This window comes from Trichechus manatus, unplaced genomic scaffold, assembly GCF_000243295.1.
Source record: "Trichechus manatus latirostris isolate Lorelei unplaced genomic scaffold, TriManLat1.0 scaffold00154, whole genome shotgun sequence".
In the NCBI taxonomy this organism is placed as follows: Eukaryota; Metazoa; Chordata; class Mammalia; order Sirenia; family Trichechidae; genus Trichechus; species Trichechus manatus.
The window spans coordinates 1,933,498-1,950,161 of NW_004444090.1; the positions used below are offsets into that span (position 1 = coordinate 1,933,498).

Here is a 16,664-nt window from a genome sequence, read left to right on the forward strand (position 1 = left end):
GACATGTTGTGGGGTTGTTAACCAATGTCATAAAACAATATGTGTACTACTGTTTCATGAGAAACTATTTGTTCTGTAAGCCTTCACCTGAAGTACGATTAAAAAAAAAAAATATATGCTCTCAAGTGGGACAAATTCCTAGAGAGATGCTGGAGATTGGGTTGTACATTAAAAAACAGAACTACAGGTCTGGATTTCCCCAAATTAACAATGCTCAGGGCTGATGTCACGATTCCTGCTGGACTGAGAATATGCTCTACTTTACAAACTCTATTATTAAGCACCCAAAGGATGCTCTACAACTTCTAATCAAGACAGCTTTTGTTTTTTCTCTTGGCAAAAGGGAGATGTAATTCATGAGGGTTGTTAGTTATAATGGGGAGAAAAATATTTGAGAAAACAAATATTTCAAAGAAGTTTCCCACGTTTTCATGAAACCTGTGGATATCACTCGTTGCTCAATTGCATATTCTGCTTTAGTCATATCTATTTGTGTTAAATATACCTATACAAAGAAGTAGTTGTGTGGATAATCTAAAACTAACAATTGCAAATAACTTTTTAGGTGGCAAAGAGAAGTGAGCCTGGCAGTAAATATCAGTATAATACACTTTAAAAAAAATCTAGAAATTACCATATTCTGTTTTTGCTTTTAATTAGGAAAATGTAAGAAAACACTACTTATTTTTTATACATTGTAAAAAGTAAACATGAGATAACGACAAAAAATGAGCACTTGAGTTCTCGTGAGTACGTTTTTATAACAAAAATGAGTTATTCAGAATGATTAAAAAGGATGTGGGATGAGGTACAAGATGAGGCATGATTTTAACTTTTAGCTATCCTACTGGGTATTTTTCTAGTTTATTTAAAACACACTTTTCAGGAAGTATCTTTCTCAAAATAAGCATATTGATTTGTAGCCAAACATTGTTCTTCATTTAACCATGACATATGATTTTGCTTAAACTTTGAAATATTCTATCTTAACTAAGACAAACTACTAGAAATAAAAAATAATCTTTATAGCATATAAATACACCATACTGTTAATCAAATTATTTTCAAAAAAATAAAATTTAACCAACATTTTTAAAATGTAATTTAACATTAATAACGTTAATAAACATTTAACAATAATACACAATGTTATCATTTTAAAATTAATGAATATTATGCTGTTGTTGTTCTGTGCCATTTAGTTGATTCCAACTCATAGTGACCCTACGGGACATAGTAGAACTGCCCCATAAGGTTTCCTAGGCTGTAGTCTTCACGGAAGCAGATACCAGGTCTTTTCTCACACAGAGCAGGCTGATGGATTCAAACTATCAACCTTTCGGTCAGCAGCCAAGCACTTAACCATTGTGCGACCAGGTTCCTAATAAATAGTATTAGCAAAACAAGACCAAACTCGTTGCTGTCGAGTCAATTCCCACCGACAGCAACCCTATAGAACAGAATAGAACTGCCTCATAGGGTTTCCAAGGATCGCCTGGTGGATTCAAACTGCCTACTTTTTGGTCAGCAGCCTAGTTCTTAACCACTGCTCAGCCAGGGCTCCAATAAATAGTATACTATGAACTAACTAATCAATTTAAAAATAAAGATTGGTTTTACTGTATGTATTAGCCAAACAGTACAAAGTTTTCTGTACTTAGTAGTGTGTTCATATTTAACTGAATATCTGTAAACAAATTTTAATTGCTTATTCATGGCCTGTGAGCAAAGATATATATATTTCCAAATTTATTTTAAAAAATGCAGTTTTAAGGTTTATTTTCCTTTGTAAATTTTATTAAAACTGTTTCAAAAATAAAATCATGAGGAAGAACACATGTGCACACACACAAAATTCATTAAGATGCAAATTCAGTTATGTCTACGCATACAAATAAGAGGATCAAATATTACATGGGCAGGAAGCCACCAACATTTAGTTGAGTACTTTTACATAACTGGATTTACATAAAAGGATTTACACTGGACACACCATGCATGTGTCTGTGCACATCAGTTTACTCAAAGCTATGAAAGAAAAGTGCTGGACAAGTAGCCTTGCACCAGGGTTAACTCCCTTGATGGGCAAAAAAAAAAAAGAAACTAGAATTAATTTTGAGGATATCAAGATAGTTTACAGAGAAAAAAAGAGTACTATCTATAGCAGATGTATCCTTGCTTCTACATCTCTTGCAATGTTTCTTCCCCCTCTCAAATGTTTGAAGGTTATGGTGAAAACAGAACAAAAGTATCAATAACACACAAAACAAAGGTACAAAAAAACCTTGCTGATATGTTACTTTACGAGAGAGAATGAAAGCTAGATATTCTGGTAGTTTCTGAAGCACCTACTGAGTTAGAGCCAAAATCAGGTATTTCTTGGCTCTTGCAGAATCTTTATTCAGAGTTCCTTTACAAATAACAGGCACCCCCTGCAAAACACTGATAAATCATGAACTGTTTCCACTATTATTACACTTCTCTTTACTCATTTCTTAGTCTCTCTGCTCTCTCAAATTTCTTTAGGATATATCTCCAACACAAGAAATATAATGTATCAAGCACTGTTGTTATGGTTCTCTGAGTTTCCTTTTTTTTTTTTTTTACAACATTACTGTCAACAGCACCCTCATCTTCCCAATCACATAGGCTTGCACTTCGGCTTTAATTCCTATTCTTATATCCAATCTATCAAAAATTCCTTTTTTTTTGTTTGTTTTTTTCCATTCCTACCACAATCTCTCTCAGAATCATCTTTGATCCATGGTACCTGAATATTTTATACCTTGACTATTACAAAATCAAACTAAACCCACTGCCGTCAAGTCGATTCTGACTCATAGCAACCCCATAGGGTTTCCAATGCTGTACATTTCTACGGAAGCAGGCTGCCACATCTTTCTCCCATGGAGCCGCTGGTGGTTTCAAACTGCTGACCTTTTGGTTAGCAGTCAATCGCTTCAACTACTGTGCCACAAGGGCTCCTCAGAACCTCCTATTTCCTCTTTCTTCAGCTTCTCTAAAAGCCAGTTAGTTTTATATAGTAAGAAATAATTTGAGCATGTTAGTCCCTTCTGGAAGCCCAGAAAAGCAAATTTGATAATCCATGAAAAGCACCTTAACCTACTGAGAAAGTACTCTTACCATTGCTGTAACATTCAATTCTTTATAAATGAAATCCAAACTCTTAACCACATGATTAATGTCTTTTTATAAATGGATGCATTCATTGAATCTTATCATTCACATTTCTGTTCTAGCTAAGCAAAACCTAGTAGTCAATGTCCACTGTTCAAGACTTGTTCCATCCCACTTCAGTGCCTTTACATATGCTATTTCTTCTCTGGATATGCCTCTGCTCCTTTTTATTACCTAAAATTCTTCTATCAGACTTAGATTCAAAATGCTTGCCTCTACATGAAACCTTATCTGATTCAACCCTTCTGACTTGGTTCATTCTTTAATCAGTACCTTTATCACTAATTAGAAATATGGCTTATAGTATAGTATTTAAAATGTGCATATGCTTCATGTTTCTAAAAGTCTTATTTTTTCTAGCTGAAATACTAAATCCCAACTTGATTGGGCTAGTACCTGATCATCCCTCAGGTCTCACGTTTTCCTCCCTTTGGGAAGCCTTCCCTGACCCCCCCCAACACTAACATACATCCTCCTTCCTGTGAACTCCCACTACACGCTACTTCCCCATCATAGAACTTACCTTGTTTTAGTGTAACTGAACTATAATTCCCACGGGTGGTAATTCCTGTGATAGAGGGTTCTCATCTATAATTTTAGCTCTTGTAACCCCAGCTCCTACAAAGTGCTTGACTGACAATAAATGATCGATAAACATTATAATAATTGAATAACAGAATATAATCAGCTGGTAAAAAGAATGAATAAAACTCTATGTATTGGTTTAGAAAATGCTTCTAAGACATTAAAAAAAGCAAGGTGGAGAATTGTGTTTATAGTATACTACCATTTATGTAAAAAAGGGCAAAATATTCATATAATTTGCATATGCATGATACATCTCTGAAAGAACATAAAACAGTAAAACTGATTACCTATGGGGGATGGGTGAGAACTGGGTGGATGAAGCTAGGGGTGAGAGAGGGAGCCTTTTCACTGGATACATTTTTATACTTTTAAAATCATGCAAATTATTTCCTATCTATAGAATTAAAAAAATAAATTTAATTTTTAAAAGGTGAATGAATGAATAATGCCCCTAAGAAACCACAAATAGGGTTCTGTACAGAGCAACTGTGTAACATGTGGCATTCCCTTCTTCATCTCATAAGAAAGCAAAATCAAAGTCAGTAAAATCTGTTTCTTAAGTGTTATAGCTAAGCCTAACACCTCAAAGAACCAGAACGACTAGGAATTTTGTTGATAAAATATTTGCTTTGTTGTTGTTAGCTGCCATTGAGTTGGCTGCACAATGAGATCAGAATGTTATGATCCATAGGGTTTTCATGGCTAATTTTCAGAAACAGACCACCACACCTTTCTTCCTGGTCTGTTTTAGTCTGGAGGCTCCGTTGAAACCTGCTCAGTATCATAACAACATGCAAGCCTCCAATGACAGATGACTGGTGGTTGCACTTAAGGTGCACAGGCCAGGAAAAAAACTAGGGTCTCCTGCACGGAAGACGACAATTCTACCACTGAATAACCACTGTCCCCTGTTTGCTTTGTTTAGTAATCTTAAAATGCAAACTCAGTAAGTCAAGTGGCATTTTAAGTTGATTTTTGAATATTCTTTCAAAGACCATAATGAGTAAATATGTACTGCTTATTATTTACAAATTTACATACTGACTTTAAAAGATGTGATAGCCAGCCTCCAAAATGGCCTCCAATGATCCTCGCCTCCTGGTATTCACACTTGAGTATAGTCCCCTCCCACATAGAATTGTGGCTTGCCTGCGTGAACAATAAATAGAATGCGGCAGAAGTGAAGGTATGTGACTTCTCAGGCTAGGTCATAAAAGACATTACAGTTTCTACTGCGATCTCTCCTGGATCACTTATTCTGGGGCAAACTAGTCCCCATGTCATAAGGACACTTAAGGAGCCCACGTGGGGAGGAACTGAGGCCTCCCTTCAACAGCCAGAATCGATTTGTCAGTCACGTAAGTGAGCCATTTTATAAGTGGATCTGTCAGCCGCAACCAAACCTTCAGATGACTGCAGCCCAAGCTGACATCTAACTGCAACCTCACAAGAAACGAAAACCAGAACCCTACAGCCAAACTGCTCTCCAATTCCTTACTGACAGAAACCGTGAGAGATGTTTACTGTTGTGTATTAAGCCACTACATTTTCAGATAATTTGTGATGTGGCAACAGGTAAGTAAAGAGTTTATTTATTCTCGAATAATATTTACCTTCTTTAAACTCCAATCTCTATAATTTAAAAGATATAATTAAATAGTAGTTACCAAATTACAAAAAACTAATATGCAGCCTCAAGTTATAGAATCAGATAGGTTTGGAGCACTGTGCTTAGAAGACAGCCTTACAATAAAATAACAGATGCCATCTGAAATCATCTTGCTGGAATCTGTCATTAAAACTCAAGGTTGAACTCCTAACTACAGTAAATTGGTGGTAATACTGTATACAATACAGAAGTAATTTCAGTATTCATTTTTCTTCCAAAATGACAGATATTAACATTTAAAGTGAGCATTATGTTCTTTTTTTCCCTCAACATCTTCCTCTGAAGGAACTTTTACAATTGAGACACACTGTAAGGCATGTTTAACTGTGTGTGGAAATTAGCCCACTGTGCCAGTGCATCATGCCAAAGACAAGCAAAAAGCATAATCAGTGGTCTGAGGTGGTATTTGTGGGTAACTAATATAAAAAGGTTCCAGTTATCTGAAAAATTTGATTGATCAAAATAACACATATCCTAAGCGTTTCAGGTAGCTGAGATTTCTTACTACTTTATCATGATATAATGGCACAATCAAGTTCAACTGAAAAATATAGGGCTACTTACCTGTATAACTCAAAGAACTAAGACTGGTGTGCTTTTAAAGTTTCACTGGTTACAGTCAGTTGTCACGTCTAAATGATGACAATTTATCTGTACTCTTGCTATATTGCTGCTTTATTTTATAGTAAAGACATGGAAACAAACTCACTTGTTTAGGTGAAAGTTCTCCTATAAAATAAATATGCATTCAAAATTTCTATTTTCTTAGTTACAACGTGAGGTCGCATTCTAGAACCTTAGATAAATAGAAACATAAGCTCTGGTTGAGTACCAAATTTTTGTATAGATAGTACTGATAAATCTGTTATTACCACTTAGGTAAAATTTTTTTTTTTTTTTGGAAAGCAGTAACACTAAACTAAATGTTTGTTTACATGAGGTCTTTGTTCACAAACACAAAATAACAGCAATCTAAACAGTAAGCCCATAACAGATATAGGCCTGCAATAACCACAGCAGCTTGAAACATAAGATATATTTTCTAGAACAAGAGTAGGGAATTTATTTTCCTGTTTGTTCATATGAAACTCCTTCCATAAGAGACTTTGTCATTACCTCAGAAGAAAAAGGACTGGAAATGTCTCCTGCAGCATAGAAATATGAAAAGATAGCTATATAAAACTTAAAAAAGAAGAGAGGGAAAAGTAAAGGAGATATCAAATTCTTTAAGGTTTAAATGAGATAAAGTTCATATTAACAATTCATCATTTCCTAGATCAACGGTTATCACGTTATATTATCATAAGTCCCCCACTGGTTTTTAAATTCAGATTTCTTTTGATTCAAAAGTTTATCTTAAAGCTAATGTGCTCCAATAACAATAAGGTACTAGTGTTTTACTTGTACAAGTTACATTAAGAATATTTTTGACTGGCTATCATTACCAAGCATTTTGATCAAAGATTATACAGAAAAATTTTGATCAAAAGGGGGAAAATGCAGAACAGAATTTCAAATTATCACGGACTCCAGACTTTCTGGAGCCATGGCAGCTGGATTAACCCTTGAAACTACTGCCCTGAGATAATCTTTAAGCCTTAAACCAAAAATATCCCCTGAAGTCTTCTTAAAACCAAACAATAGTTCAGCTTAAGTAGTAAAGAATGTCTGCCTTGAGGATTGTGCTCTTTCAAGATCTATCTACACAGGATCAAATTGACAATAGCAACTCAAAAGACTAGACAGGAAACTTAGGGGACAGTGAGTTTATGTTAAAGTGGGAAGAGTAACTCAGAAAAGGAGGGTGAAAATGGTTGCATAACTTGAAGAATGTAATCAATGCTACTGAATTGTACATGTAGAAACTGTTGAATTGGTGTATGTTTTGCTGTGTATATTCTCAACAACAAAATAAATAAAATTAAAAAAAGAATATTTATGAAAAAATGAAGTCATTTATCTGATTAAATAATAATCATTAATTTTTAGTCTTCATACTGTAAATGTAAATACTTCTTAAGTTAACTCATATTGTAAAAAGCACATATTACAAAAGTGCATATTGTACTTTTTAACTGTAGTATATTTTAAAATCTACAACAGAAACTTTATTTCATAATACTTACATAGACAAAATTCTAAGGAATTTTCAAGCCTTGATTCATCTAGTATTTCCCCAAATTTGGGCCACTAACTCAATATGAGATGATTTCATGGAACAAGGACAGGACTAAGCAATAATGAATTACTTGAGGACACAATTTCCTCTTCAATCTCTTTTCGTCCCTCCGGCAGCATCAAGAATAATGTCTCAGTTTGGTGCCAGAACGTTATAATACCTCTGCAATTCTCGATAATATTCCTTTTAAACAATGAGTAGCAAGTCTAGGCTAAGAGCCTTCAATAGGCAATAGTTTCTAGCTAGAATTTAATAACACTATTTTGTTTTCAAGTCCCTGGGTGTGCAAGTAGTTAAGCACTTGATTACCAACCAAAAGGTTCAGGGTTCAAATCAATTCAGAAGTGCCACAGAAGAAAGGCTTGGAGATCTGGAGATCTGGAGATCTGCTTCTAAAAGGTCACAGCCTTAAAACCTCTATGAAGTACAGTTCTACCCTACAACAAATGGGGTCTCCATGAGTCAGAATCAACTTGATTGCAACTGGTTTTGTTTTCATTATTTTTATTTTTATGCCCACTTTCTATTTATGGAAAGTGATTCCTGCTTTTTATTTATGGTAGTTATTTCAAGTTTCCTTTAAAGATAATTTTAAGAAAGTAACCACATTGATTCAAAGATATATTAAGAAAATAAGTATACAGGAATATGTCCACATGCTGACATTCTGATGTTGCTGTAAGAATGACTAAACCATTTGGTCAACAAATAAATGTAAGTGCCTATTATGTCCGTGTCATTGGTTTAGCCATTGTTAAGGACAGAGAAAGATGTTCAAAAAAATGTACACAGGAAGCTTATTAGAGGAGGAAATTAATTCAAAATGAGGTATTCACTTTGAATTCATGATAGGATTCACAGACAAGTTAGCATCTGAGCTAAGACTTGAAAGATAGGTATGATTTAGATACTTAGAGATAGGGAAAGCCTTCTAAGAGAGCAAAAGCATAACAATACAGACCTGAGTGGAGGACATGTTCCAAATCTTGATTGTGATGGTGGTTACACAGGTGTGTATGTATTTGTTAAAACTCAATGAAATGTACGCTTAAAATGGGTATACATTATTGTACGTAAATCTTACCTTAATAAAGTTGATAAAATTATCTCTGCCCTATGCAATGAAAGTATGAGTTAAAGATCATTGAAGTTGCAGGTGTGGATAGCTTGGGGAGAGGGACTGTTATGAGTTGAATTGTGTCCCCTAAAAAGATACGTAGAAGTCCTAGTCCATCCACCCACCCCTCAATGAATCTGTGAATGTGACTTTATTTGGAAATAGGGTCTTTGCAGATGTAAATTAACATGTGCTCATATTTCCTAGTCCAACATGACTACTATCCTTAAAAAAAAAAAAAAAAAAAGAGGAGACACACAGGGAAGAATGACCACGTGGAGATAGATAGAGGCAAAGGTTGGACTTATGCTGCCACAAACAAAGGAATGCCTAGGGCCACCAGAAGCTGGAAGAAGCAAGGAAGAATCTCTCCTTAGAGCCTTCAGGGAAAGCATCGCTCCGCTGACAACCTGAGTTAGACTTTTAGCCTGCAGAACTGCGAGAAAATAAATTTCTGTTGTTACAAGTCACCCAGTTTGTGGTAAATTGTTATGGAAGCCCTAGGAAACTAATACAGGTGGTGAACATAAGAAAAAACGAATTACAATTTAAAGACAAGTGGATCGATGTATTTATTTTCATATAATAAATTCTCAATACAAACTGTTTGCTATTACACAAAAATATTAGCTCTATCCTTCTATTTAGGTCTATCCTTCTATTTAAGAGTTTTATTTCAGAGAAAGAATTTATCAAAGGTTTACCTATTGTCATGGATTTGTGTCCCCCAAAAATGTGTATCGATTTGCCTATGCCATGATTCTCACTATTGTGTGATTGCCCACCATTTTGTTATCGGATGTGATTTTCCTAGTGTTGTAAATCCTATCTCTATGATGTAAATGAGATGGGATTAGTGGCAGTTATGTTAATGAGGCAGGACTCAATCTACAAGATTAGATTGTGTTTTAAGCCAATCTCTTTTGAGATATAAAAGAAAGAAGCGAGCAGAGAGACAGGTGGACCTCCTATCACCAAGAAAGCACTGCTGGGAACAGAGCGCATCCTCTGGACCTGGAGGTTCCTATGCAGAGAAGCTTCTAGACCAGCGGAAGACTGATGACAAGGACCTTCCTCAGAGCCGACAGAGAGAGAAAGCCTTCCCCTGGAGCTGATGCTCTGAATTTGGACTTCTAGCCTCCTAGACTGTGAGAGAATAAACTTCTCTTTGTTAAAGCCAGCCACTTGTATTTCTGTTATAGCAGCCCTAGATAACTAAGACACCTATTAAAATTCAATATTCTGTTCCCATCCTTTCCTACAACTGGAAACCCTAACAAAGTAACAAAAACAGGCAGAAACATCCACGTTGGTTGCTTTCATAATTTAGCAAAAAAAAAAAAAGTTAAGATTGTATTCAATAGTTAAGATCCTGTTTCTTAGCAATGAGAAATAACTATTTTAGAATTAATGTTTTAACCTTTAACTGGCTTTCATGATCTATGCTCTTAAAGTTATTTACTATTTAAGCATATTTCAGGTAGTCTCTATCACTTTCACAGTTGTAAGAATTCATTACTGGAAAAGCAAATCATTCATAGCAAAACCAACGCCATCATCATCGAAACTTTACTTGTTGCAACTTTAAAATTCCATTCTGAATAAAATCAGTAACTCGATCATGAAATCAAGTTCAAAACATGAATTAATTATGGCTAAAGAAAAGCATCAGGAGACCAGGGAAGGTAAAAAATAAAAAATCTTTGCCATAAATTAATGCATGAAAGCTCACAAAGACCTATGTGCATCCTTAATATTAATATTTTAACTAAGGATAATATAAGCCTTTTCCTTATACCAGTGAGAGTTGCCACTTGATCTTCATGTTCCAGAATACTTCACACTTAAAACTGAAAGCCCATAATAAATAATAAAGCCCATAAATAAATAACTTAGTACTTAAAGCATAATGCATGAAATTTTAGAGCTGAAAAGGAGACTCAATAATCATGAAGCATAGAAATTTTCAAATTGGTATTCTATGTTAATTATATTCTAGGAGATGTTATGTTATAGCTCTCTCGCCAGGTAACTTTAGGAAATGCTGTGATAATCTTCCCCTGGAGATTTACACTGCATATTAGCATAGTGAAGGTTTGAGAAGTCCTGCAGTTAAAAGCAAATCAAAAGTCATTTAACTTGGTTTAACCCAGTGTATTCCCAAATTATTTGCCATGGAACACTGTTTCGGAGCAATGAACTTACTAACTGCTTTACAAAAGTGTTCAGGAGAAACATCTGTTTGGAAAACCCTGACTTTGTCAAATTCCCTTAAGTAGATAACAAAACTGAGGCCACCTGATTAGTGGCAGAATGAAGGACTTCAACCTGAATCTTATTCCCAGCCCAGAGCTCTTCCTATTACTTCAACTACAAAATAGGATTCTTTTGACCGTGTACAGCGACAACATTTAATTTACATTTAACATTTTGGCTATGGCATCACATTTTCTGGTTTGCGTATTAACTTCAAAAAAAAAACAAACAAACCTGTTGCCGTCGAGTCTGACTCACAGCAACCCTACAGGACAGAGTAGAACTACCCCACAGGGTTTCCAAGCAGTGCCTGGTGGATTCAAACTGTCGACCTTTTGGTTAGCAGCCATAGCTCTTAACCACAACGCCACCAGGGTTTCCATGTATTAACTTAGATGCTTTAACTCTTCCGTCAAGAATTGGGTCCCAAATAATCAGCCCCATCTGTATATTTGCTATTGCTTAGCATTTCTGAGGAATGATTTAGAGTGGTGGCTGAAAAGTAATGACTGAAGTAAAGCATTTGGACTACATGTGGTTTTAATTACCTCATGTTACAATTTCTATTAGCTCAACTAAATCACTGTGTTGCCTATCAGGTGGTGAGTTACCTAGGACAAAATGTTAACATACGCTATCCATAAACAGACCTCGAAAGTAGCCCACATTAATTTTGACACATAAAATTAAAATACAAGATCTCATATCTGCATAGAAGATAAGCAGTCAGCATGAGTAGGAATCGACTCGACGGCAATGGGTTTGGTTTTTTTCTTTTATATAGTTCAAGGCTTATTTGTCAGGCAAATAAGCACTTAAACCCATTGCCGTCGAGTCGATTCCGACTCATAGCCACCCTATATAGGCAGAGGAGAATTGCCTTATAGGGTTTCCAAGAAGCGGCCGGTGGATTCGAACTGCCGACCTCTAGGTTAGCAGCGTTAGCCACTGCGCCACCATATTTTTGTGATCATCAAAAAGAAAAACAAATTGCTTTAACTACACTCTCCAAATCAGATTTTTCCAATCTTTTTATTTCTCAAATTTCACAATACTCTAAAATGGAGTAAGAATCAAAATACAATTAACAAAGCTTTAAAAAAGTAGTTGATTACGTTTACCCCCTCCCCCCTGCCCCCGGAGTAGGCGAGAAGAAAAGAAAAAACCGAACAAGTAACCATTGTTACGTTGCAACTTTAGGGCTTGGAAATCAAAGGTGATAATTGTTAATAACTTCCGTAGGACTAATCTGACTTCCTCTTAATAAACTTCCGTACTCCTTTCTAACCCCCTCCCGTGAACATTTACCATAACTGACATTCTTCTTTCCTCAAAACTAAGAGAATCCAGAGTCAATGAGGCGACACTATACACTGATTCCGCCAACAAAGAGGTTACTCCCCATGTCTTTACCACACAGGTGCGACCTGCACTGCAACCTCGGCCCGAGCCACCGGACGCCCCGGACCCACCCTTGCCCAGGGCCGCCCTCGCGCCTCCGCCCGTCGGTGCCCGCGCAGCTCCCGCATCCCCGAAACCCAGAGGGCGGACAGCCGGCTCCAGGCGGGGCCGGGACCGCGATACCCCGACGCCACAGCAGCCCGACCCGTAGCGCGTCCTCGCGACTCCAGCACAAGCCAGTCCGAGGAGGTCGCCTTGGTTCGGCGGCCGGCCTCGCGACCGCGCTGGGGATGGGGACGCTGTTACCTGCTGTGTGCTCGCCCGCTCCCAGCCGGCGCCGCTCTCCGGGCAACCGCGGCAGCTACAAGCAGGCCGGAGCCGAAGGGCCCGGTGACAGCTCCCAGAATGCACCGCGCCCGCGAACACGCCGACGTCGACGTCCACCGCCTAGCTCTCCGCCCCCAGTCGGCTCCTCGCCTCCCGGCTGTCACCACAGCGCCCTCTACCTGCCATTTCGGGAAGCGGTTTACGGTTAAAAACCGCAGAAAACCAAACCCAAACCCAATGCCGCCCAGTAGATTAGAACTGCCCCACAGGGTTTCCAAGGAGGGACTGGTGGATTCGAACTGCCAACCTTTTGGTTAGCAGCCGGTGTCTCTTAACCACTACGCCAGCAGGGTTCCTAGCAGAAGGGGCGGGGGGGGGGGGGCGGGCAGGAAAAGAGGTTTTTAGTAGCTGTTTTCAACTTGCCAGGGCCAGTCCCGTCTTGATGCAGAGTTTGAAGAGAGGGGAAGAATTGAATACAACTTTTACAGCTGGAGGATTCCTTCTGTATTTTATATGAGCAACTTGAGGCCCGAAGAGGTTAGGAGACTTGTGAAATTAGGAGACAAATAGTTGCAACCATTTTCAACTACAAGTTACTCCAAGGAGGATTGCACCATTTTACCTAGACTATAAAGTCAAAATATGATGCACACTTTTTCAACGAGTGACTACATATAAAATATAAAAACCACTAAAAATAATCAAACACCAGTTATGAGGGGCATGCTATGCTAAGAATGTTAGATATTTTAATATAATGCATCAATATTTTAAGCGCTTAGTAGCCTTGGAGATTATAGGTGGATGATGATATGAGGAGTTGAAATCATTACCCTAGAAATAGATGAATTATTTGAGATGGAATAGTAGTAAACTCAATTCTTTTAACTGAGTTATTACCTCGATCCATGATTTCGAATTACTGTGATAGATACACAAATCTGTGCAGCAACAGATAAATGTTTATCAGCATAAAAAAGAATCACAAATACTAATTTTAGAATAATTGTCTTAAGCTAGTATTTTTGATGAAGTGGGTTTATTTTATTTGGAAATGCTTTAAATTAATATTTTTGGTGTGTGATAATTATGACCTTGAAATTATAAAGCAACATCAATAAGCATGAAATCTTATGTATACAAGCCACAATTGTCTTTGTTTTTAAAAACAGCTTCTTGTTTTTAAAGAAGTCCTACTGTAACACTACTTATATTTTAATATTTAAAGTGAACTTATATTTTAATGTTTCCCAATTAGAAGTATTTAAATTATAGTAGATCCTTTCCTTCACTGTGTCAACATTTCCAAAACTATCTTTTAGTAGTAGTGTAATATTTACACTTCTCTGAGTCAGTTTTTACTTCTGCAAAAGTGAAGAGTGGAGATGTATAGTTGGAATCATCCTCATCTTCCTTTTTTCAAAGGTTGTATGAATGCTTTATTCTGTGATTGAAGATACTGCGCTTCAGCCACACACTCTTCTGAATATCACACCCGTTGTGGTCGAGTCCATTCCGACTCACAGCGACACTATTTAACAAAGTAGAACTGCCCAAAGGGTTTCCGAGAAGCAGCCCGTGGATTTGAACTGCCAACCTTTCGGTTAAGGAGCCTTAGCTCTTTACCACTGCGCCACCAGGACGCCACTATTCTAAATAGGTAACAGAAAACTTTGTTGCATTTTTTTTTTCTTTTTTTGGCAACTGTTTCAATCTTGGAGAGATCATGTCTAAGTTGAGAAGCAATGCCAAGTCAATCCCTGACACCTGTTGCCTGGGACAGAGGGGAGCTACCAATCGACCTTAACCAAAAAACCCAAACCCGTTGCGGTACAGTCGATTCCGACTCATAGCGACTCTACAGGAGAGTAGAACCGCCCCATAGGGTTTCCAAGCAGCGCCTAGTGGATTCGAACTACCGACCTTTTGGTTAGCAGCCGTAGCTCTTAACCACTATGCACCAGGGTTTCCAACCAAAAGACTCCAGTTCATAAAAAAAGGGAACAAAATAAAGTGGATTTAAGGTAGGTAATTCTACTCCTGGGCTTCCTGGGGGTGGTGCCCGCCTGTATCGCCTCCCTCTATGATCTCCCTCTCTTCATGTCCCATCCTTACCTGAGTTAGCCACAGGAGTGTACCCCGATAATAATTTTTGTTGTCATTTTCAGGAACACTGATACTCCAGGCCACGCCCATGAGCAGCAGAATCGTAGGATAAACTAGCTTCCTCCGCCCACTTTTCTCAGCGTTGGGGGCGAAACGCGCACACCCCTCAGGTCCAGAACCCTCGCGGCGGCGCGCTCTCCGCCCGGCAGGCGGCGCTGTGGGCTGAGAGGTCGCTCCAGCCGCACGTTTGGATCCTGGCAGGCTGCTCCGCCGCCGCTGCCGCCACCACTGCTGGTGCTCCGCTGCATGTGCAGCACGTCTGCTTCCGGTGGCCCGGTTCGCCAGAATCTCCCGCTCTGTTCCGCCCGGGGCGGGGGCTCCCGCCATGACGGCGTCGCCGGCCGCGATGCGCGTGTTCCTGGAGGTCAGGAGACGGCTGCAGAGCGCGCTGCTGATCCTGGGGTAAGGCCTGGGGCGGGCTTGTGGACATCCAGGGGCGGTGGCCAAATCGCTTTGCTGCTGTCCGGCGGTCTCCGCCTCCCTTGGAAGGTCGGATTTTGAATTTCTTTAGAGTTGCTGAGAGCCTCTCGATAATGAAAGTGGAGTCCCCCTCCAAGAGTAGTACCCCGACAAATGCAGTTTCAGCCCCACACCAAACTTTCTGAATCAGAATCAACATTTTAACAAGATTCCCGGGATTCAAATGCATATTAACGTTTGCGGAGCAGTGATGTAAAAATACTGCTGGCAAGGACCCGGCGTTTCCCACATAACAATGCAAAAAATGCCTTGTGTGTCTCCGTTCGGGACCCTCATTATGGGATCAATTCCAGTGTGTGAGCTTCCTGTTTTGTAAATTACCTTCTGGTCTCGTCCCTCACCGCCCCTCCACCCTTCCAAAAAAAACCCTGCTCTTTGCAGAGAAACTGACACAGTCGTTCCGTAAACGTGTGTTAAATGAGCAAGTAACAAAGGTTGGGGACTTCTTATTGGAGCTCATTCTTTTATTCATATCCCAAGTTCCGATGAGAAGCCTGCAAACGTTTAACTCGTTATTCACTACACAACAAGAAACTTACAGGAGAAATATTCCCTTTGCTTGGCAGCAATTTTAATGGTATGTAGTCCCGTCATCTATTTTCCCGTGAGCTCTGTTTCAGGCAGAGTAAATTAGTTGTTAAAATCCTCAAAACGTCATTTTTATTACCGAGCACCACTCTGAGGTAAATTGATGCTCAGCTTTTTCTCTTATCCTTACATCTGGTGTGGCAGCTTTAAATTTGACATTAGATCTGGGTTGTATCCTAGCTTTCTCACAAGGGTAGAATCATTTAATCTTGACTCAATTGTAAGGAGCCCTGATGGCAGAGTGATTAAAGTGCTCAGCTGCTAACCTAAAGGTCAGCGGTTTGAACCAACCGGCCGCTCTTTGGCAGAAAGATGTAGCAGCCTGCTCCCCTAAAGATTTGCAGGAAATCCGGTGGGGCAGTTCTCCTGTGTCCTGTAGGGTTACTATGAGTCAGAATCGACTCCACGGTAGTGGATTTGGTTTCTTCAATTGTAAAATGGGTACAATATTTATTACTACATCAAACTATTTAAAATGATGAGTTCAAACAAATATCTCCAATTCCGATCCACCTTGTAGGGTTGTTGGAAGCCTCAGTAAGATCATGTATGTATAAGACTTAGTTAAATTTAAAGCATCATGGAAATGTAGATGACTTTATATTTCAGATCACTTTAGCGCTTTCTTAAAAAGCTAGAAATAGAAGTACGATACCATCCAGCTCTTCCGCTCCTTGGAATATATCCTAGAGAAA

General features: G+C 38.5%; 2 protein-coding genes across 15 annotated transcripts in view; one reads left to right on the forward strand and one right to left on the reverse strand.

The window, feature by feature from the left end:
* The window catches only part of DOP1A (DOP1 leucine zipper like protein A), a 111,156-nt gene extending 96,218 nt beyond the window's left edge, over nt 1-14,938 (reverse strand). For 7 of the 11 annotated variants that reach the window (XR_002825580.1, XR_002825581.1, XM_023740377.1 and 4 more), the window contains exon 1: nt 12,715-12,820. The gene's annotated coding sequence lies outside the window, so the exon portion shown is untranslated. Of the gene's footprint in view, nt 1-4,827; nt 7,017-12,714; nt 12,821-14,850 lie in introns of those variants that run through there. The other 4 variants (XM_023740374.1, XM_023740376.1, XM_023740372.1 and 1 more) reach the window with 4 other exon arrangements.
* Nucleotides 14,939-15,185: 247 nt separating this feature from the next.
* UBE3D (ubiquitin protein ligase E3D) overlaps nt 15,186-16,664 on the forward strand; it is a 162,653-nt gene continuing 161,174 nt past the window's right edge. For all 4 annotated transcript variants that reach the window (XM_023740391.1, XM_023740389.1, XM_023740390.1 and 1 more), the window contains exon 1: nt 15,186-15,303. In XM_023740391.1, coding sequence (XP_023596159.1) covers nt 15,227-15,303 — 77 coding nt within the window. In that variant the 5' untranslated portion in view covers nt 15,186-15,226. The remainder of the gene's footprint in view (nt 15,304-16,664) is intronic.